Source organism: Protomyctophum bolini (assembly GCF_963924005.1).
Source record: "Protomyctophum bolini genome assembly, chromosome: 8".
Classification (NCBI taxonomy): domain Eukaryota; kingdom Metazoa; phylum Chordata; class Actinopteri; order Myctophiformes; family Myctophidae; genus Protomyctophum; species Protomyctophum bolini.
The window spans coordinates 23580589-23604561 of record NC_137869.1 but is presented as its reverse complement, the minus strand read 5'-3'; the positions used below and the strand labels follow the sequence as shown (position 1 = coordinate 23604561).

Genomic DNA, 23973 nt, shown 5'->3' with positions numbered 1-23973 from the left:
TGGCAAATTGTCAGATATTTAGTCATAGTTTTAGTCATCATAGCTTAGTTTATTTTTTTCATTTTCGTCATGGAAAAAAGGTAGACGCCGAACATTTTTCATTTTTTCATGATAGTTTTAGTTGACAAAATCAACACTGCAGTGTCCATTGTCCAAGGGTCCATTTGGCCACAGTTACAGAACCCCTAACAACTGGTGTACACACCGCTTTTTTGTTTTGGGTGTGAATTTCGTTTCTTACATGAGGCTTAAAAAATAATCCACTAAGTGAGCAATTCAATTGTATACTTAGAGTTCAAAGACAAACAGTTGACCCCCACAGTTGACAGTTGGAGGTTTCTGCCCCCGGCGACAGAGAGGTGCGTGTGTTCTTCTCACCATGAGAACATGGCAGGACCCGCAGCTTGTCTCCTTCCTCGTACTCGTCCAGGCAGATGGCACACACGTCGTACGAGTCGCCTGGAGGTGAGAGAAGACAGAAGTGAATAACAGGCTTTGGAGGTCACTAAACGTTTTACAGCGCAACCAGGGGGGTCGTCATGCTGGCTTTGTGGTGGACATTTATTGTGAAAAATTCCATTTCTGCCACGGACATACAAAATGAGTGGACAATAATATGACCAGAAATACATAGTCCTGAATGACCAAGAGGTCTGTAACTCTGAGTGTACAAATGGAACCAAATGGACCCGTGGAGGGTCCATTTGTTCACTCTCAGAGTTAAGGGGGTCCTTGCAAATAAAATTGACCCCTGATGACCCTCCACTGACACCTACGCCTCTCAGCCATTATAATCCACGGTAACCTGAGACCTCTTGTGGCTCATTGCTTTAATCTGACCCCCCCATGCCAAAGCGCCAGTGCTCTCCACACAGTCTGCCGTTGACCCAGGTGGATGCGTGCAACGTGCAACGTGGATAACAGTTTGGTCCACCCTCAGCCCCCCTCTTCCGGTGGGGTGCCTATACGTGTTCATTCCACTCATCCCCAATGCATACACGTTCTGAATGCCCCTGCTGACAGATTCAGTAGCGCAGCTCAGAAGCTGTTCTTGAGAGGTGAGGGTAACAAAGGAGGGAAGAGGTTTCATTTGAAGAGTAAGGTGTGATGTTCGCGCCAGGCATCACGCAGTGATTATAGGCCGGAGCGGGAGCTCTGTCCTCACTTCTGTCTTCAATGTTTCTGTATGTCTTCAACTCTCAAAGCTGGACATAGGACGGGCTAGCGCCCCCATCAAAAATGAAAGTACTTTTTCCACTATTGCCAAGTCCCCCCACAACCAGCAGCAGGTATAGGAAGGAAAGGAATGGCTGCCGATATTGGTCAGCGTTTCGCCTTTTTCAGGCCTGACGTTTTGCGAGGAGTAGAGAGAGAGAGAGAGAGAGAGAGAGAGAGAGAGAGAGAGAGTCACTGACTCTCGGACTCAGACGCTCTTCCAAAGAGCCCAGGAATGTCTCGACTGCACTCCCTCTTTGTGGAATTCCACAGCGTTCCTCTCCCTTCCTCTAACCCTGGCTGGGAGGAGGAGGAGGTGGTGTGTTTATGTAAGCTCTAAATGAGCATGTTTTCCCCGGCCTCGGCTCGTTGTGTGTGTGTGTGTTCGTGCCAGGGCTGCATGTGACCGTATAAGGATGGGGAGTCACTCACATCTACCACCAACCCCTCCTCTCCTCTCCCCTCCTCTCCTCTCCTCTCTCCTCCCCTCCCCTCCCCTCCGCTCCTCTCCTGGAGCAAAACTTAAAACGGCAGGCGGGCGATTGATCTAACGGTACCCAACCCACTGACTCATTCTCTCTCTCCATCTTCAAATGTCTCATGTAAAGCGTTTTTGTTATCCGCCTGTCACTATCCCATCCATTTCATCTTTTTGATCATCTTCGCTTTTAACCACATTAAAACCTGGCGTTGGGCTCGTCATTATATAGGTGAACATTTCAGAAGATCTTTTGTCAAAAACATTTGCCGATCTACAAGCTTGCAACCGGTGACACTGCGACACGTTGTGAGCTTGTAGATCAGGTATTTTTCAAAACATATTTAGAAAATTTCCAGACAGTAGGGCTTGAAGTAGTTAAAATCTTTTTCTTTGTTTTTCCTCTCTCTCAATCCAAAAAAAGTCCCTCTTCTGTTCCCCTGGAGTGTGTGTGTGTGTGTGTGTGTGGGGGGGGGGGGGGGGGGGGGGTGCGTTTATGCAGGCATGGGCCCAGCGCAGACTCAGAGACTCAGGAAATGCTGAACTGTGTGGCACTGAGTGTGCTATTTTGAGTGAGGTGCCGAGAAAAGTTCAATGCCTTATTAAACTCAAAAGAATGCACTCGTAGACCGAGGATGGGGGAGGAAAGACTACTGAATTTCAGTAGTTAATTCGTTGAGCATCGGGACGCTCACTAGCAATGCTACCAGTCTCTCTTAACCCATTAAGACCTGAGGCCAATTCTATAAATAGAATCCAAAATATGTAGTTCTCAAATCTTTTTGTGACGAGGACCGAAAAAGTTAGAGAACTACTGATTTGGTAGATATTAATTTATGTAGGCTACTGATTGATATGTATTTAGCCGCGGACGCCCATCTGAAAATGTCTTGTGCCAGGGACTCTCAGAGAAGATTTGTGTTCAAAAAAAGATTAACACAGATTTTTCAAAAATAGGCATGAAGTGCTTAAAATTACTTTCTCGGTTTTAAGCTTCACAAAAGGAATTGAGTCTTGCCATTTAACTTGTATGACAAAAATACATAGTTAACAGAATGTGGCTTACCAGTGTTCTAAAAATACGTGGTTTGGAAGGGAATCTAGTCAATGTGCCATGTTCAAATGTTACCATGGTTGCTCTGGTGTTGTAGCGGTGGCTGCTGTTTGTTCTCTCAATTCTTGTCCATCTACTAACATCATAATTGCTGAGGTAAGCATCCTCATACGAAGGACAGCCAACCAGGAGGGCACGGGAATGTCTCACAAGAGTAACACAGTTCATTACAGTGTTTTTAGTGTCTTGTCCGGAAAGATTTATTACTTCCAGACGTCCCAGACAAGCCTTAATGTCAAGCCCTGGTATGTATGTCGGGGTATGAATGGTGGTCCCTTATTGGCTGTTGATGGTGACGAAACAAACAGTTGTAATAGACATTAGTTACTAGTAGCCGTACTTGGGCGCTGTGTGTGGCCTACTAAAAAACACATAGGCCATCCTACTTGTGTGCAAGGCGCAAGTTGGCAGCTGGACAGAGTGCATTTCATATTTTATTTTCAGAAGAGAAGCTGCTCTGTGAAGCGTTCTGCAGTATAATTCAGTCTGGTCCATGATTTCGTAAGGAACAGGATTAAGGCTTATTCATAAAATGAATAGGCCTTAAGCCTAATGATAAGGTGACCACCGACAAACGGTGGTTAATATTTCATGTCAAAGACCTTTTTCTTTTTGCTCAATTTTATGTCAAATACCCTTTTCATGTCAAGGATCCCAACAATGATATGTAATTGGCCACCAACCCCCATTTGAAAATATGTTGTTCCAGGGACCCCACAGAAGCAAAGATTTTAGATAAAAGCATTTTACATAAAATACTTTAGCTATTTTTCAATAGCTAAAGTATAATATAATGCATAACGGGTTCCAAGTCCTTAATGGGCTATGGCTGAACAAACTCAATGCCAGCCAAGTAATGTGTTTAGGACTGATGGACGGATGCTGGGAGGGAATTCCTAACATTGGAGGCCAGTAGCACAAAAAGTGAAGTCCAAAAAGGCAGTTGTTCCATTTCATTGTGCATTAGTCAGCCAGGCGGTAATCCCTGCATGACTCTCAGAGGACTCACACTGTCCTACTGAACTGGAATTGAGGAGTAAATGTGTGTATGAGAGAGAGAGACCAAGAAAAAGACTGCTTGAGCCAAGCAGACAGTGACAATGGGAAGTATAACGTCACAGAGATGGCAGAGAGCACCTCTCGACATGACGACATCCACGTCTCATTGCATGTTGTGCGTGTGTGCGTGCGCGCGCCACTACAATACAACAATCCAGAACCTTCCAGAAGCTGAAACCTTCCACAGCCAGCCCGTGTTTCTTCTGCGATTGTTTATTGTTTACATTTCCATGACAACCAGAACGTCATAGATTCCTGCTGATGTGATTTCTTTACCGACGTACGCAATGTGTGCACACGTCGACAGAGGCTAATTGGCCCCGTCCATTATCTGTGTTTGTTGTATTGTTTAGATTTATTTCAGATGGGAGAGTGTAAAAGGGAGATGGGAAACCCGAGGGCCAGGAAGAGAGGAAAGACTAGAGTTTAGCCGACTAAAAGTTGATGGTGTTCAGTCAACTAAACTTGACTAAAACATTTCAGATGACTAAAATAAGTCGTCGTCCCCCGTCCCCCCCCCCCAGAATATGAAAAAAAAATGCTGTCAAAATCCACACTGGTCCTTCCAGCAAATGTAGTCTAAATGAGGCTTTAGCTGGCAGAGTAGCAGAGAGTCCAGAGGAGGGGGAGGGGCACACACAGTGACTCATCATAACTAGAAAGAGGCAATTCTGGGAAATTGCAAAGTGTGATTGCCTACATCGCACCCGTCGAAAATGGAATCGCTTTTGGCTCCGCGTTGATGAAGCCACCCTCGACACGTGATTCAGATTTGGGATGGATCGGACATTCCGTGCGTGAGTTGTGGCGTTTTTCGTGAAATAGGCCCCTCCCACTAACTTCGGAAGAGGATTACGGCCGAACGATACAGAAGATCTAAATTCTGACTGTGCTGTTTTAATCGGATAGGTCCGGAGATCATGTGTAGCGATTTTTTGTGAGATTTGGACAAAATATGTAGGTGGAGGAGCAAAAAGTGTGTTTTGAACAAAATTCAAAATGGCGGAAAATCTATCTAGACGCAAATGGGCGTGGCCTATATGGGGAGATGAGTCATGACCCAAGGAATCCAGGGAAAAAATATTTTTGATTTTACGACCTACGGTTCAAGAGTTATACCCAAAAACGTAAAGTTGGCTGTTATAGCGCCACCATAAGGCCGACCGATATACTTCTAAGGTAATTCATTTTAGTAATCGTTACATATGTGACATATGGCTCGAGTGCGTGCGACAAAAACGGTGGGAGGAGTAGCACGCCAAAATAAAGTTTATCTATTATAAAGACAATAATAATAAATAAAAGGGCAGTAAAACAATAGTCTGATTGCCCTCAGTGCAATCACACTAATAAGGCCTTGTTCTCCAGTTTCCAAGCAAAGGCCACAGGACAGCCCGCTTTCTTAGAGACAGGTAGCGGAGTGTCCAAGGCCACAGGACAGCCCGCTTTATTAGAGACAGGTAGCCGAGTGTCCAAGGCAACAGGACAGCCCGCTTTCTTAGAGACAGGTAGCTGAGTGTCCAAGGCCACAGGACAGCCCGCTTTCTTAGAGACAGGTAGCCGAGTGTCCAAGACCACAGGAGAGCCCAGAGTCTCTCCCAGGCTGAGCTGAGTGTCCAAGGAGAGCCCAGAGTCTTTCCCAGGTTGAGCTGAGTGTCCAAGGCCACAGGAGAACACACTCTCTCCCATTTGAAATTCATCAATATATCACTTTAGTTTAACCATAGTCATAGACCCTCTTGTGACTTAGTCAAACAGATCTGAGTTGCACTGACAAGTTATTTTTTCCAAAAACAGGGGGTTCCCAGAGTAAAAAAAAAAAGAAGGTCAGCCACTCGTCTGCTGGTATAAAACCACACAGACAGCCAGGGGCCAATACCCCATTCCACCCCACCCCGCGCTCCACCCTGACCCGCAGCCAAAAGGCCAAAAAGCCCCATCACACCCCCACACACACCAGACTTACAGCTTTAACTCTGACTGACTATGTGGAGGATGACGCAACGGCCCAGCAATAACGCCGGGGCATAAGTCAGCGTAATGGCAGAGCAGCAGCAGCGCAGGCCTGAACGCTGACAGCTGTGCGGTTAGCTGGTGTGCTATTACATAATCCTCCACCAATCCATTCCACTGACACAGATCTTATAGACTGCCCCGCTGTGCAGACCCCCGCTATTATTGTGCGCTTAATTACATGACGGGGTGCCGTCGCTTCTCATCGACACGGCTCGCTGTGCAGCCCGTTGTTCACACAGATGACCTTTTGTGTTGGAATGGACGCTCATATCCTCGTTAAGTGAGTCTGACATCACCCCGGCACACATCCACCACCACCATCGGGCTCTCTCGCTCGGCTGCCAAATTCTTTATGGAGAACCGCAGCAGGGCGCTGGTCGCTGATCATAATGAACTTGGGATCGCGCAGTACTAATCAAACAAAATGATAATAATTATACTAACGCAAAGGAAAACACACAAACAACTACAGCGGGAATAATAATAAATATAAAAAGGTTAATATTTTTCCATATTCAACCAGGGAGCTCCAGACTTCCCTTTCCTCTCTAAGATTTATATCCCACGATAATTTTTTCCCCAACCGGTGCCAATTCCCTAAGCTGTGATTCTAGGCATTACTCTCCCTCTGCCAACCTGGGGAGAGCCCTGCGCTGATGCTTCCTTTCAATGCATGTGGAGTGAGCAGACTTCCCTCTCCTGAGCAACATCAGCCACTTCCCGATGCGTTCCAAGACCCACGTGGAGTTATAATCCCCACATCTGGTCCTTGGTCTGCCAGGGGGTCTCGTGCAGTGGGACGTCTCTAAGCGCGGATTCACACTGAGTCTGTTTGATTCAAACCCAAATACGATTGCCTGATCCCCGCTGGCCGCCATTCACATTGGCCTTGATTCTTCCGACTACTGTAGATTTAGTGATCAAAAATCTTATATTTAAGTCGACTAAAACTAGACTAACACTAAAACATTCCTGGTGACTAAATGTGACTAAAACTAAATGGAAAACAATTCAAGAGACTATGACTAAAACAAAATATCTGCTGTCGCGAGTGTGTACCCAGGACCATAGCGTGAATATGCCCTAGGAGACGTTCGGGAGGCATCTGCACTAGATGCCGGAAACAACCAGTGGCGTGCACAGATACACTAGGTGGTGCTAGAGCACATCATGCCCTTTGCCAGTCAATCTAAGGTGTAATCAGACGCCGAATATCGCATTTTCTTCATATTATGAGCCATAATGCATATAGACACGGCTTGTGCGCGTGCACACAGGATTTTTGGCCGTTTTTATGTGAGAATCACTCGGCGCTAGCTACAAATGTTGCAAAATGCTAACGTGATGCTAATCAAACGGTGATTAACGCGCATTAAACTAAATTTGTCTTTACGGCCCTGGCACCGGGGACAAAGTGAGGACAATCTCGTCTTAACGCCTATGGCATCCATCCTGTTGCTGGCTCCTTTCCAAGTGAAGGAGCAGCGGTTCCACTGAGTCCTATGTATAGTCATACAATGTTTTTGTGTTGACTTTGAATTATTCAGGCAGAGGTTGACGTTTTCAGGCTGAAGAGCACCCAAACATGATTATATATCTAATTGTCTATCGATTATCCGTCGTCAGAACCGTGATGGTACAGCTATCGATCGGTCTGTCTTCCTGTCAGCTGCAGCGTGTTGCAGGCAGGCATTTCATGATGCAATCTCAAATAAAACTTGAATAAAAAAACATTTTTTCACTTTACTGAAGCCAGCTGTCTTCCGCTTGAAATAATATGAGTCTAGCAAAATCGCTTGTCGAATCTTGAGTGGATGCAGGTCATTTTACAACCTAATTAAAACACAATAAGCTTTGCAATTATCGTGGAAGGTTGCAATGACATTAGTCTGTCCTTCTTTGCACACCTGAGGGAAAGCACTTGCTGAGAGAACTAGCCAAACCATTTTGATGGAGTGAGTAAGTGTCACGACTAGCCAATTAAATCTGGGAAAGCATTAGTGTCATTATTTCGAAGCCATTTTTAGAATCTGTCTCGCGGTCTTAATGGCAGCTTTCACCCTGGTGTTTAAGGCACAAAAAGGCAACAATAGTAGCCTGATTATCAGACTGAAGCGTATGAGCCAGGCAACAATAACAGAAAAAGGTAACATTCAACATTCAACTTGAGCTAAAGCAGAGGTTCCCATTTTCCCAACCACTGGTACTTGAGTCCCTCTCTGGTGGTACACAGAGGAGTCGCCCTAATAAAAGGAGCAAAAAAAAAGACAAAAGTGGCATGAAATATTTGTATATTACTACAGGTAGTTCTTCTGACCAAGCAATTGGTTGAAATAGCTAGGCCGTGCTGAAATGGGCATGACAGCACACCTAGCCGTTAATAGAAGATTTGAGAATGGATTAATCACATTAGAAATATCATCAGTTGTGCTGATTAGTGTTTAGACAGAGTTTTGTCAGAGCAGCAGCATTATATAATAGAAACGTGTGCGTGCACACGCACACGTGCACACACACACACACACACACACACACAATTAATGCAGAAGTCCTAACAAACGCTAATGGCGGCATAAGAAAAAGGAAGATTCCAAAAAGCAGCATGAGGCTGACGAGAGGCTTAATTGAAACACTGTAATGACATCATTAGCATGCATTAGCGGGGCTAATTCATCTAGGATCAGCACTCACCAGCCAAACCAAACCAAACGCTGCTACATGTTTGGCTGCCTGCCGGTAAGTTGGTCTGCTCTCCCGACGGCAAGCTACACTTTGGCAGACGACCAGCCAACGGTTTAATTAAGAAGGCTGTTTATTTTAATAATCTGTTTGGTAAAACCTCTGAAATATAAAGGCGGCGGCTGAATTTAGGCACTGTGTGGATATCGCTCAAAAGAGCCCACACACTTTCCCTAATCGTAAACCTATACTTTCTTACAAATTCCTGACAGTTTTCTGAAAAACCCATGTTTCTGTGTCCGCGCCAAGAGCTTGTAGATCTGCTATTTTTTATTAAATGGCTATTCTATTCTATATTCTATTAAACTTCTGGGGACATCTGGTCCTCGTAAGTATAGTAATACAAACACACACAGAGAAACAAACGCACCAAGTAGGAAGCTCGTGTCAAATGTTGAACAGGAACGGTGAGGTCATGAATGATGACCTCACTGTGACAGCAGCTATGTCAGTGGTGCACAACTTTTTTCATGTCAAAGACCCCCAGAATTATCGGTATTTGGCCGCGGACCCCCATCTCAAAATATGTTGTTCCAGGGACTCCAGGGAATATATATTGAAAGATTTGCGCCACATTTTCGCAAGCGTGAGACCGGCTTGTAGACCAGCTATTTTCAAACTGCTGAAATGTATATAGGGCTGAAGTGGTTGATGTATGTCTTGTAAATAATAAAAGTAACTACCGGTAGTAACAAAAGTTTTCAAATGCATGTAGTGGAATAAAAGTACAATTTGCCTCTGAGATGTAGTGGAGTAGAAGTAAATACTCAAGTCCTCAAAATTGTACTTAGCCCAGAACTAACCACGCCTAAATATACGTTTCCTCATCACAACACTGGCCACACTGGCACAATACGACAGGCGTTGTTCATGCCGTCAGCAGTTCGACTTTCACAGCGCACTGCCAAGTCGTCTCACGATGTCAGGAATCTCTGCTGTCACTGCTGCTGTCGTGCAGCAGGTAGACAAATGAGCAGGGCGGGCGGCGGTGGCATTGTGTCCATCTCGCCACGTACCCAGCATGCCATTCCGTTTAGGAGGGCAGAGCCAGCCTGACTCAACAACGCTGCTGCGCTGAGACAGCAGCCAGAGATTCAATAGAGTAGTGCTGTACGGCACTCCAGTCCAATTTTGAGTCCAATTTTGACAACGCGTCATGAATGTGACACGTTGTGAGCTTGTATAAGTTTGTAATACATTAATCGCCAAATGACAATTATTTGAGATAATCGCATTTTCCATGTTGAAACATTTTCAAACATAGCAGAAATAATTGATCTACAGGGTCCTACTAATTGACAACGTGACATGTAGTAGCTTTTAGATAGCTTTTTTTGAATTTTGTAAATTTTTTGAAAAGTAAAAATCATTAAATGTGTCAGTAATTTCTTGTATGTATTGATTATTATTTGTCATATGTGCCCTGTGCAATTTGTGACTATGAAGCCTAAAAGGCAAACAGAAATACAAATTGTAACGTTCCATATGGTGTTCAATGCGAAAAACACATATTTGTGCGACAATTTATTGTGAACTTAAATTTGTAATTGTGACAAGCCCTAGTAGTGATGTGTTGTGAGCTTGTAGATCTTCTATTCACTGAGCACGACACTGGCACACAACCAACCAATCAAGTATAAATCAATGTCTTCTGATCTAAAAGCACAGACAGTAAGCCTCCCCTCTGAGCCCCGTCAGACAACAGGAGGGGCAGCAGCAGTCCTATTATTGAGTAGAGTTTTGCTGCACAAGCAACACAAGCAGGCCAGTGGATTCCTTCCTTCCTTGCCAAGCCAGCAGCATCGCTGGCCAGAACCCCCGCAGGGCTTACAAAACGTGATTAGGTGGAGAGATTTGGCATCCCCAAGTTCACTCAAGAGTCGGGTCAGTCACGTGAGTGCAGAAGGGTCTTTCCAGCCAACACTATAGGGATTATTTCCGGTGACAATGCAAGGCGATGCTTCCTGTCAAAAGCCAAGGTCACGGATGCGATAGCCTACCAGTGCCGGGTTATCAACGTGAGGTACGCAAGGGGGTTCCAGAGATCCGCAGCTAAACACGATTGATAGTCAGGAAACAAATGGACCCTGCGGGATTGTAACTCAGAGAGCATGCAAAGCGTCCATTTGGTTCCGTGTGTACACTCTCAAGAGTTATGGTGGTATTTGAAAAGTTGAAATCACGACTCTGTTTATTTCCAGACGTTTACTTGTAATGGAGTATTTCTGCATTGCTACCTTTACTTTTGAGTACTTTTTCCACCACTGGTCACAAGAAGCACACAAAAATAATAATGTACGAAAAATTTAGGCATTTAGCAGACGCTCATAATCCAGAGCGATTTACAGTAAGCAAGAACAAATAAAGATGGTAATACATCAAATACATAAAAAATTGTCTTCAAGAATCATAACATAAGCTAAGAAACTAACAGTGGAATATAATTAAATTATGCGTACACACTATAGAGCGCCATGTCTACATAAAAAGCTATCCAAGTTACATCAATTGAGCCAATGCATTCGACTGTAAGGTGGTCGAGGCTAGGGCAAGTGCTACGGCAAGTGCTATGGGTTAAATTGAGTCTGAAGAGGTGGGGTTTCAGACTACGGCGGAAGAGTGGGAGTGAGAAGACACAGTCATCTGGATAACAGATAACGCACACAGCGCTTTTAGTATGTGCATCGACTGCAGCATGTAAATCTGTAACTAGCATACAGAGGAGGGTGGAGGAACTCAGCTTGCAAGGGGGGGGGGGGGGTTCCCCCTTATCCCTGCACAGCTGATTCTAATCAGGGGTTTCCCAGCCCAGCAGGGGTCCTCTGACTGTCGTGACTGATGGTCGAAATACTCCGTTACAAGTAAAAGTCCTGAATTACAGTATCATTTGAGTAAAAGTACCAAAAGTAAAATAACTTGTTATGCCGGAATGTCTCACTTCAAGTTTTCAAATGTATAAAAATCATTTGAAAATAGTAGATCTACAAGCTTTGTGATCTTGTAGACCTGCTATTTTCAAATGGCCTGACGTGGGTAGTGTGCGTTTTATAATAATAATAATCAAAATCTTTGGAGTAGAAGTAAAAGTACTGGAAATTGGAAATACTCAAGTAAAGTACAAATAACTCAAAATTGGACTTAAGTACAGTACTTAAAAATGCACATAGTTATTTTCCACCACTGGTCGTGACTCGTGGGAAAGGAAAGGCTAGCAGCCTGGCAACACGTCCAAACTGCCAGCCTGGACATGGAGATGGTCAACTTTACCTAAGTACACACAGTTCACGAGTGTGCATTTGCATTGCAAAACAACGCTAAAGCCAGACTGACCCGTCTCTTAGCTATGGGGAAAGAAAAACGGACGACTCCATGACGTTATCAGTGCTTTGACAGACGTGTGGAGCAGACAAATCCCTCAACTTTTCTTTGGAAGCACACATACTTTTTCCTGGGGCAAAGATCGCAACGACCTGTCAGGATTTACCCACCAGGATTGGCGGTCAAGCGTGACTTTGTTTTATGTTCCGTACGGGCTTCGCCCTCCGTCGTTCTCTTATACCCTCCCCCTGGTATCTCTCTCTGTTCAACGGGTCCCGAACAACTGTGAAATACATTTCCACAACACTTACAGCCAACAACTAGACAAGACAGATTCTACGCATTCCACACAGTCAGCCATGTGTGTCTCGTCTATAACTCGAGAGGAGCTCTAATAATCCGTCTGGCCAGGGAGGACTTTGTGGGAAGAATCAAGCCAAGCGAGTATTAATGGGATTAGGTGTTCAGGTGCAGAGCTCAGAAGAGGGCTTGATGTGTCATGAGAACACATTGAGCACCGAAGTCTGACGTCAATATCGGTTGAAGTCCACTGGTTCATGTACTTTTTTTATTTGCATTGTAATTCCCATAGGGGGATTTTTAGATCGCCTCAAATAAGAACTGCATTTTACTCATATGGATATGAAGAATCAACTGACAATGGCCCGGTTTCCCAAAGGACACCTCTTACACCATGGTGTAAGAGATGTGCCATAGATGTGCCACACAATGGTAGGCCTGAGGCCTGGTATGGTAGGCCTCAGGTCTACTATTCTGACATTTAATTTAATAATATTTGGACTGCTGGACAGCTGACAGTAGACTCTCTTTACTCTTAAAAAAAAAAGAAGATATATATATATATATATATATAATTAAATTAAATTTCAGAATGGTAGATTAAGGCCTACCATACCAGGCCTGAGGCCTACCATTGCGTGGAACATCTATGCAAGGAATGTCTATTTTCACAGGCTTCCGTGTGCGGCCTAGAGGAGCAACTGAGCATGTGCAACATCACTTCTTACACCATGGTGTAAGAGGTGTCCTTTGGGAAACCGGGCCATTGACATTACATTTTCGCTAGAAACAGACTACATGAAATATGACTATACAGAGACACCTCCCCAACAATTTCACAGAGACAGTTGAACCAGGGGATGAGCGAGTGACGTCCCCAAGGGTCCGGGGGCGTTACAGGGGGTCCCCAGCAAAATGTAGTTATGATGTAGTCCGATGGACGGACGGCCAGCTGGAGGGTGAGAAATTGCACTGACATTTACAACACATGCCTTCAGTGAAGATAAACACTGCACATAGTTTGAAAATGTTAGCTCCATGGGGCTAAAGGCAATAATCCAAACTTGATTATTTTTCCTTTGCGAGGTGGTGGGTAAAGGTAGCCTAAGAAGTGATATTTTTGGATTATTATTATTTCGTGTTAAAATGTTAAAGCACTATATCCTTGCTATAGACTCTATTGCCATGATAATAGTACTTTAACCCATTTAGACCTGAGGCCCATTTAGACCTGAGGCCTTCTAAAACAAATGTCTTGTAACAGTTTTCTGAAAAACCCTCAGTGTTGCTCAACCTTTTTCATGTCAAGGATCCCCAGAATTATCTGTATTTGGCCGTTTCTCAGGAAAGAGAACCCGCTTTTCAGCTTTAATTGCACTTGTTTAATCTGTATTCTGTACACGTTCTCTCTGCTGATTGGATAAAATCAGTATCCTGACGTGAAAATGAGACATGGAGACTCCCGTTACTGAACAAGCACTCTATGGCAATGACTTCTATCACAATATAGAGCCATTTAACACTTATTTTACCCTACCTTTAAAGACAATTTAAGTGTGAAAATAACGTTCAAGGGCACAGGGAGTCGGGGACATTCATTCTTCATGGTGTGAATTTCATAAAACATTTAAAGCAAACAGCGAAGACATGGCAGACGTTGTGCTCTGATGATTCAAGCCTCAGTCAGTCATCTGACTGAGCTAGACCTCACCCCCACCTGAGCTAATTCTAGCGACCAGACTGCTGGACTCTTGAGAGCTTAAAATGAAACCAAATGGACCCTTACATTTTACACTCTCAAGAGTATCTGCTAGGGCATTAAGCAACTAGTCGACTATTCAACTAGTCGACTAGTAAATCCACTAGTTGACCTCGTTGGTACTAGTTGACTAGTTGATGGTGAGGGTATTTTTCCCCGTTTTCATAGGCCTCAAGATCAGCTAGATTATAGTTATAGTCACCAATGAACACAGTTTTACATAATATGTAAATAAAATGGCCAGAATAAATATGTCTATAAACAACTAGTCGACTAGTAAACTAGGCAACTAGTAAAAATCACTAGAAGTGAAAGCCCTAGTATCTGCAGTGTACCTGCAGGGTGTTCCCTCTAGAAGTATCTGCAGTGTACCTGCAGGGTGTTCTCTCTAGAAGTATCTGCAGTGTACCTGCAGGGTGTTCTCTCTAGAAGTATCTGCAGTGTACCTGCAGGGCGTTCTCTCTGCAGGGTGCAGGGTGTTCTCTCTAGTATCTGCAGTGTACCTGCAGGGTGTTCTCTCTGCAGGGTGCAGGGTGTTCTCTCTAGAAGTATCTGCAGTGTACCTGCAGGTTGTTCTCTCTGCAGGGTGTTCTCTCTAGAAGTATCTGCAGTGTACCTGCAGGTTGTTCTCTCTGCAGGGTGCAGGGTGTTCTCTCTAGTATCTGCAGTGTACCTGCAGGGCGTTCTCTCTGCAGGGTGCAGGGTGTTCTCTCTAGAAGTATCTGCAGTGTACCTGCAGGGCGTTCTCTCTGCAGGGTGTTCTCTCTAGAAGTATCTGCAGTGTACCTGCAGGGCGTTCTCTCTGCAGGGTGCAGGGTGTTCTCTCTAGAAGTATCTGCAGTGTACCTGCAGGTTGTTCTCTCTGCAGGGTGTTCTCTCTAGAAGTATCTGCAGTGTACCTGCAGGTTGTTCTCTCTGCAGGGTGCAGGGTGTTCTCTCTAGAAGTATCTGCAGTGTACCTGCAGGGTGTTCTCTCTGCAGGGTGCAGGGTGTTCTCTCTAGAAGTATCTGCAGTGTACCTGCAGGGCGTTCTCTCTTACCTTTCTTGTACTTGTGGATGGGTAGCTTCTTCAGCTGGTCCTTACGCAGGCGACTCCTTCTGGCCCGGTGGCGGTCCTGGACAAACTTGGTGATCTGAGGAAGTCAAGGAAGGAACAGTCCATGAACTATATTCCTTCATAAAAAGGTTCTGGGTTTTTTTTATATATTTTTTATATACAACTTTGAAACACCTAACACCTAACACCTAACACCTAACAAGATTAAAGGACACCGTCCACCGCACAGCTTCAAAGAATACATCTCGATGTCGTGACAGATTTTGCACTCTAAAAATCACACTTTTCATTTTCATGCATCCCCAAAATGTCCCCGTTTCATTCTGCGCTGTGAGAACGCCCGCGGGAGGGGAAATGAGCAGAGGCCTTATAGATATTATGTTTATTCTTAGAGCACTGTGTTTGCTCTCGGTGCACACAAGGGTCAGAGAATTAATGAATGAATGCCTCGTGTAAAGCACTGATTCCCAAACTCACTGGGTCGGGGACCCACGTCACCACGTGGGCGGCACGGACACATTTTATGGGTCCCTTTATCTGTTTGGTTTACTACATTACATTTTGGTTTTAATTATTAGTATTTCAAAACATTAAAAAAAAAAAATCCCTAAAAAAGCTAAACTTTTCATGACTTGAACCAAACTTCAATGTTTTTTTTTCTCTCCAGTAACTTTATGAAAAAAGAAAAAAGAACGGGGAATGTCACCAATAACAATAACGATGTAAAACTAACCTTGTACATCTCCCTGAATAAAGTAGTGAAAATAGCAGATTTACAAGCTTGTAAAACTGCTATTTTCACTAGTTTGGGGTCCCGGGAGAATGTCGCATTTCTGTTTTGGGTCACAGGTAAAAAAAAAAAAAAAAGGTTTGGAAAACAATGGTGTATATAAAGCACTTTGATTGCCTTGAAGTGAAAGAAGCGATGAATTGAGGAACTTTACCATGAACACGACGATGAGGATGAGGCAGATTCCCACGATGATGAGGAAGGGTATCAGGTAGTATTCCAGAGGCAGGTTGAAGTCTGGCATGAGGACCACATGGCCCCTGTCGAGCAGAACATACACACACACACATTAGTTTTCGTCATAGTCTTTTGAAACGTTTTCATTTAGTTTTAGTCACATTTTAGACACCTGGAATGTTTTAGTGTTTATTCTTTTTTAGTCGACTAAATGTCATAAGATTTTTGTTGAAATGTTCCATTTCAAGTTTTCTCAAATGTATAAAAGAAATCTTTTGAAAACAGCTGATCTACAAGCTCACAACAATGCGTCGCAAGCTTGTAGATCGGCTATTTTCAAAAGGCCAAACATTTTTTAAAGGGCTGAAGTGGTTTCAAATAAATGCAGTGGAGAAACAGTTACAACATTAAGGTTCAGAGATGTAGTGGAGTAGAAGTAAAAGTATTGGAAATTGGAAATACTCAAGTACAGTACTTAAGTAAATTAACTTAGTTATGTCCCCCCACTGCTTTCACTTAAACAAAAGCAACTGTACCTTTATTAGCTGTTGGATGACACACTCACATTTACAGTAACCTACTCAGAGGCCATCATTATGATGGTACCGTTTACATCTGGCCTCATTAACGTAAGCCGGTCACAATAAGGGCTCTCATATTCATGCTAACTACAGAGTTCTACCAGCACCTTAAAAAACCCCATAAAGGGACACTTTATGTCCACATACGTGCCTTTTGAAGTCATTGATGTTAAACAGTGCTCTGTGACTCATCATCCTAGTCATATAAAAGCCCCTTCCATCTGCTTAGTGCCACTTCACACTGTGGCCTACTGGGTGACGATAGAGAGGGCGGCGCACACAGCCAGCTCAAAATACAGAGTGCTACTGACGTAGCAGTACCGTGCAAATACTGCTTTAGGCAGTCATTCCCACTGCGATGACTTTCGCTAAAATAACGGTAAAACGGTCTAGGCAAAATCGGGATCGGCATTGATTGATTGATTGATTGATTGAACATTTTATTCAGTTTGTAGAATGGGTAAGGTCAAAAGAAAGTACAGGTCAATACAAAAAAACTGCTACTGCAAGGATATATCCAGGAAAAGCACTAAGACCTGCATCGAACCCAAATATCTGGCATCAGTCGGGTTCTCTTTGGCCAATTTTCCACCGAAAATCGAACCCCTAAAGCTGGATTAATGCTCTTTAATTAAATCTTGTGATCTCGTCAATGGCCAAGATGGTGATAATAGCTTTTCTCTAGATATCTCGAGGTTGGCATGGATTGTGTTAACCCATTCAGGATGTTTAAAGCATTATGTTATACTTTAACTATTGAAAAATAACAGATCTACAAGCTCATAGCGCGGCACCGAGTGCCGTGCTATGAGCTTGAAAAATCGTGAAAATGTTTTTAACTCAAATATATTTCAGATGGGGGGATCCGCGGCCAAATACAGATAATTCTGAGGGTCCTTGACATGAAAAAGGTTGAGCACCACTGACATAGAAACATAGGTTTTTCAGAAAACTGTTAGAAGACATTTATTTTAGAAATCGGCTTCAGGGTAGGTACCCTCACAAAGAACATGCAGTAATCCTGGTCTCTAAACTGCCTCCCCCTGGCCAGCCAGAGCGCCTGATGGAGGGGAGCTGGTTGGAATAATGTGTTCCTTCCACGCACTACGTCCAACCAGGGAAACTCCCAAAGGAGCAACTTGGACACTCATGCATGAAGGAAGCATGAGTTCAAGTCCGTTGCTCTCCCCAGGTTGGCGGAGGGTGTGTAGAGCCCAGGATCACATTAGATAATTGACACAGGGGTGAAAAATGGGTTACAAAATCGTGGGATAAATTATATATATATTTTAAAAAAATGCTTCAGATCTAATGGAGTTAATACTGAGAGGACAGTGAGCGTAGACTTACCCCTTGTCATAGGTGTAGTCATCCTTCAGAGTGTTGGCCGTCACCTCGCTCACAAACACAGACGGAATGTCTATCTGCTTCATCACATCCACTGAAAGGGTGACAACAAAGAGCAGATGCCTAGTTAGGAACACAGACAGTGCATTGCATCAGGATGTGCATTTTACACCTGTGGTTCCCAAACGTTTTAGGTCCCAAACTAGTGAAAATGGGGTGGGGTGGGGGGGGGGGGGGGGTCTCATTGGTATTATCACAAGACTAGTTATGGTCTGGGATAATATCAATTTCAAAGTAAGATATTGTGATATTAGATACTTTGTGGGTAGGGCATAATATGATGATCAGAGACTAGCCTAGTCTCATACAGACTGTTGGAACACATGCTTCTGCCATACAGACTGTTGGAACACATGCTTCTGCCATACACACTGTTGGGACTTTGCAGTCGTGTCAATTTGACCCACAGTAAATTAAATGAATAGTCGAAGCACAAGCAGACAGCTTGCTGCTTATCAGACATGGGCATTCAAACATATGTTTTAAAGATATTTTAAGATGTACTTTCGTGAACGGCAATGACATACGGATGACAGGTCCCTTTCTCGGCTTTTGGGAGGTGTAGTTCCAGAACTGAGAGAATTTGGAATAGTTTGTCTGGCTACACAAAACACTACTGCTAGCCCAACAGAGAGCAAAGAGTGCTGAGAGAATCCTTGGATTGGACGGGCGTGTACGTTTAAGAAAAGCACAAACAAGGAGAAAGAGCCTTTTAGATAATTCATGACCGTCTACCGCACCCACGACGAGGGGCTCGCATGAACCCGGCTCATCCAAACCACTGTTGACTTTGATTTAGTTTTAGTCATACAGACTATAGTCTTTTGAATGAAACTTTCTTTTGTTTTAGTCATATTGTAGTCATCTGAAAAGTTTTAGTCTGGTTTGCAGAAATGTATTAGTAGGAAAATGATATCATCTGTCAACAAGGAGAAATGGTGGCCTATATGAGACAATACAGAAATATGTGATTATGCGATCACATTTACAGCAGAATCAGCCAAATGGTGCAGATCATCCAGGGGTAAAAAAATATATCAAAAAGGCTGCATAATCACACAAACTTCCCGTGTATTTTTCGCAAATTCCTGCATAAAATCACATAAAACCTGCATATTTCCTAACTTTTCGCATTTCTCCCGCACAATTTCACAGACCTGCATATTTCATCGCTAAATCAATTATTTTAGCCTACATAATCAAGGATTTTTGCACACGTATTTCTGTATATATGTTGGTCTATTCATGGAGAAAGTGTGTGTGTGTGTGTGTGTGTGTGTGTGTGTGTGTGTGAGTGTGTCTGTCTGTGTGTGTGTGTGTGTGTGTGTGTGTGTGTGTGTGTGTGTGTGTGTGTGTGTGTGTGTGTGTGTGTGTGCGCTGTGTGTGTGTGTGTGTGTGTGTGTGTGTGTGTGTGTGTGTGTGTGTGTGTGTGTGTGTGTGTGTGTGTGTGTGAGTGAGTGAGTGTGTCTGTCTGTGTCTGTGTGAGTGAGTGAGTGAGTGAGTGAGTGAGTGAGTGCGCGTGCGGAGCGAGGTTACTTACGATCGTTGGATCCCATGCTGATTAAGACATCAGAGTCCACATTGTGAACAATGGCCGCCTTGTAGCCAGCCTTCTGAGCATTGAGGACCTGTCAGGGGGGAGACACAAACACTTTGTGTTCAGTGGTTGTTTATTATTCTGTTATTTGTCATTCAGAATTTTCATTTATTTTTCTGCTTTGTTCAGAATGGGGGGGAGAGAGAGAGAGAGAGAGAGAGAGAGAGAGAGAGAGAGAGAGAGAGAGAGAGAGAGAGAGAGAGAGAGAGAGAGAGAGAGAGATATAGTGGAAGGAAGGCAAGACATGCAGCCTTGGTCATGGGTCCATTACACACATTGAGGGCATTAATCACATTGATTGGCCGCAGCCCGGAGTTTGAGTATCACTGACCTATGGTACAGTACCACTCCAATACAGCATGGAATTGCTAACAAAATATTCTTTAGTTTTGGGTCTGAGAGTCTAAAGCTAATCTAAAATCAAATGGTGGTCGGTGGCTCAACTGCCAAATAAATAATGGACCTCGATATGAAAACCCACTGGTCTGACCGGACGACCTTGTGCTAGCGGCCGTTGGCTAGCTGGTTAGCCGAGGTGTTACAATGCGTGTCCATTGACTCTAAACTTTTACTGTCGACATCTTGCCGGGCTCTTTTATCACAATGTCCTTAAACCTGTCAACACTGAACATTAAAAAGAACTTTCAGATAATGCACCTTTCAGTCGAAAAGGCCACAGAATCAAGGTCACAGTAAATGGGCAAAGTCTCAACAAAATCAATGGCTGGATGTTCACGACGGGGAATGGTCAGTAAAAGCCAGAGAAAACATCAAAGTGCACACACTGGTAAAGCTGAGGAAGCTCTGCTGGTGTCTTTATCGCGGACAACGTTTCTATCGCTCACTGATCTTGGTGAAGATCACGTTAATAAAAATGTCTCACACAGTTGAAAGTTTGAAACGGTTCACTGCAAAGTAAAGCCGAGTGGAAGAGACCTTAACACCCTTTTATCTCGGATTCAAATCCCAGATTCCGATTCTAATCAAAACATGCTTTATTTATGGCCCATTCCGGTCGTGCCGCTGGTCGCGCGCACACATACAATGACTCTTTTAGTTCTACTGTAGCTCTTCTCCACTAGTCCATTCCTAACATTTTAGTCTAGTTTAAGTTTATATTTGTCAATATATTTAGTCTCAGTTTTAGTGGCCATAGCTTAGTTTTTATTTTGTTTTCGTCGTCGACGGACGTTACATCTTCCTTCACAGTTTCAGCCTACAAAATCAACACTTGGTTTACAAGGCTCTGCTAGCGTTTGACATCTCCACCAACACAGGCCATCTGTGTACAAGCTGTGTGCGTCCCTGACGAGATGTTGGCCAGCCATGTCCCACCGACCGCCTACACAAACACACTGGCTGCTTGTCTAAAGCTACCGGTAGCCGTCTGGCCTCAATCTGACGCTGCGGATTTCGGAACAGGAAGAACTCTGTGACACGAGGAGGAAAATGATGCAGATGTTAAAACAAAAACAAACTAACAACAAGATCAACAAATCAACTACAAATGATTCCCCGAGCGCTCACCGCTCCAAGAGATGGGTCAAATGTGGAGGACTAATTTCACTGCGGTAACGGTAACATGTGTGACAAATGGTATAGGACTTTAACTTTGACATCTTGCCCCTCATTTTCTGGAATTATTGTACTATTGAAGAGAAGACTTCCGCACACTTGACTTACTAAACAGCAGGTGCGTAGGCGACAAAGGATCCCTCTAGGTTACTGTACTTGAGGGGGTTCAAAATGGATACAATAATAATAATCTTTATCTTAAGGATATTTGTCTTCACTGCTGTTATTATTGTACAAAAGGTTATTCAACCTGTTCTGTTGTACTGTTCCGCATGTTTTTACACCATACTGTCTATGCCCAACAGAAACCAACCTTTCAGTATTACCCGTATTGCTTCCAAAGATCATCGGACTCCCTTCACCCACACTTTCTGAAACGAACAATAAGGCCATCACACGGCTAGCACTTTCAATATCAAATGACACTGATCATCCCCTGTGTCGCTGAGTTAACCTCAGGCCATCTGGACAAAGGTACAGAACCTCCTGGACAAAGGTACAGAACCTTCTGGACAAAGGTACAGAACCTTCTGGACAAAAGTGCAGAACCTCCTGGACAAAGGTGCAGAACCTCCTGGACAAAGGTGCAGAACCTTCTGGACAAAAGTGCAGAACCTCCTGGACAAAGGTGCAGAACCTCCTGGACAAAGGTGCAGAACCTCCTGGACAAAGGTGCAGAACCTTCTGGACAAAGGTACAGAACCTTCTGGACAAAGGTGCAGAACCTCCTGGACAAAGGTACAGAACCTTCTGGACAAAGGTACAGAACCTTCTGGACAAAGGTACAGAACCTTCTGGACAAAGGTACAGAACCTTCTGGACAAAGGTACAGAACCTTCTGGACAAAGGTACAGAACCTTCTGGACAAAGGTACAGAACCTTCTGGACAAAGGTACAGAACCTTCTGGACAAAGGTGCAGAACCTCCTGGACAAAGGTACAGAACCTTCTGGACAAAGGTGCAGAACCTTCTGGACAAAGGTACAGAACCTTCTGGACAAAGGTACAGAACCTTCTGGACAAAGGTGCAGAACCTTCTGGACAAAGGTACAGAACCTTCTGGACAAAGGTACAGAACCTTCTGGACAAAGGTGCAGAACCTTCTGGACAAAGGTACAGAACCTTCTGGACAAAGGTACAGAACCTTCTGGACAAAGGTACAGAACCTCCTGGACAAAGGTGCAGAACCTTCTGGACAAAGGTACAGAACCTTCTGGACAAAGGTGCAGAACCTTCTGGACAAAGGTACAGAACCTTCTGGATAAAGGTACAGAACTGATCATCCCCTGTATCGCTGCGTTAACCTCACACCATCTGGACAAAGGTCCACTTTAGTAGGTTTGTCTCCTTAGCCATCGCAGCATTAAGCCTTTCTGGGCGGGAACCCCTTTTGGTGTTTTAAGCATTATGTTACACTTGAACTATTGAGAAATAGCAGATCTACAAGCTCATAGCGCGGCACCGAGTGCCGCACTATGAGCTTGTAGATCTGCTATTGTTTGAAAAATCTAACTTCCTAAACTTCCTATACAAGGGTTCCCAAACCTTTCAAGCCGCAACCCCTGCAAATAATGACATTTGAACAGGGGACACCCAAGCACTTACAATTATAGGTATTACATTTAGTTTGATTCGGTTCACAGATAAATAGTGAAAATAGCCGAACTATTAGCTCACAACACTTCATACCGCTATTTTCACAGTGCCACTGCCCTATATACCAAGCCAAGGGACATAAATATAAAATAAGCTTATTGGTCAAAAGATGGTTTGAAATTGTTGATCCCTGCTGCGTTTAGACATGCATTATTCAATCCATACTCATTGGCATTAGCTTTAGGCCTATCTTATATCGGCAAAGAAGCCAATTGCTTCTAATGTGCTGACGGCATTTCTTTGTGCTTTATAAATTCAGTGACCTGTCTAGCCTGCACAAGACCATTTTATCTACTGCACTGCAGAGATTCCAAAAACGTTTTAGCTCCAGATCCAAAAGAACAATTTCTTACAGTTTCCCCGGGGACTCAAAAGAGTGCAAATAGCCATCCTACAAGCTCACAACACGTTGCAATTTGAAGCGCTTGTGAGCTTGTAGATTATTTTATTTTCTAACATCTTTGGTTTTTGGAATATTCAGGAAATTCTCTATTCTCTATTCTAAACAAAAAATAATAATAATAACAATTGTAGTACACAGAAAAAAGGGATATTTAATCGTTGACATTTTTTTTGGAAAACACTAAAGGAACGGCACTGTATGTGTGTCTCTACTCTACTGTCTATAGGCTTAATTAAATCGCTAACAGGGATTAATTACATACTGTACGGCCTTTCCTCGCCGACATCTAATCCTCTCACTGCTGTGTAAAAATAAACAGATGCTACAGCTTCAGACAACGTGTGACAAGATGTTTGTGTGTGTGTGTGTGTGTGTGTGTGTGGGGGACCAAAAGGTTATTAAGTTCAATTTAAATCTGATATACCAATTGGTCTCCAATGTAGGAGACCAAAAATAAAGGGACCCATGAAAAATGTGTCCGCGACCCACAAATGGGTCCCTAACCCAGTGTTTGAGAATATGGAGAGAGGCATCAGGCATGTACTGTAGGCTGAACCCACGCTGGCCCGACGAGAGAGTCCGGCTGGACGGATGTCGGCTATGCAATCTCATGCCTTATGTTGTGACCATGCAGGCTTTTCTCTTCGCAGATGATTGAGGCTGGGACCGAGGCTAGACTGCCGTTATTTCAAAATTCTATAGCAGCGGTTGTAGTGCTATTTTGGGGAATAT

General features: G+C 43.8%; 1 protein-coding gene across 2 annotated transcripts in view; it reads right to left on the bottom strand.

Annotated features, from left to right (window-relative positions):
* Positions 1 to 23973, bottom strand: part of rnf13 (ring finger protein 13) — an 84902-nt gene that overhangs the window by 5355 nt on the left and 55574 nt on the right. For both annotated transcript variants that reach the window (XR_013964519.1, XM_080770385.1), the window contains exons 5-9: positions 19552 to 19639; positions 17955 to 18045; positions 16001 to 16106; positions 15039 to 15132; positions 379 to 459 (exon numbers count right to left, since the gene is read on the bottom strand). Coding sequence is in view for 1 of the 2 variants with exons in the window: in XM_080770385.1 (XP_080626511.1) it covers positions 379 to 459; positions 15039 to 15132; positions 16001 to 16106; positions 17955 to 18045; positions 19552 to 19639 (460 nt within the window). In the remaining variant the exon portion in view is untranslated. The remainder of the gene's footprint in view (positions 1 to 378; positions 460 to 15038; positions 15133 to 16000; positions 16107 to 17954; positions 18046 to 19551; positions 19640 to 23973) is intronic.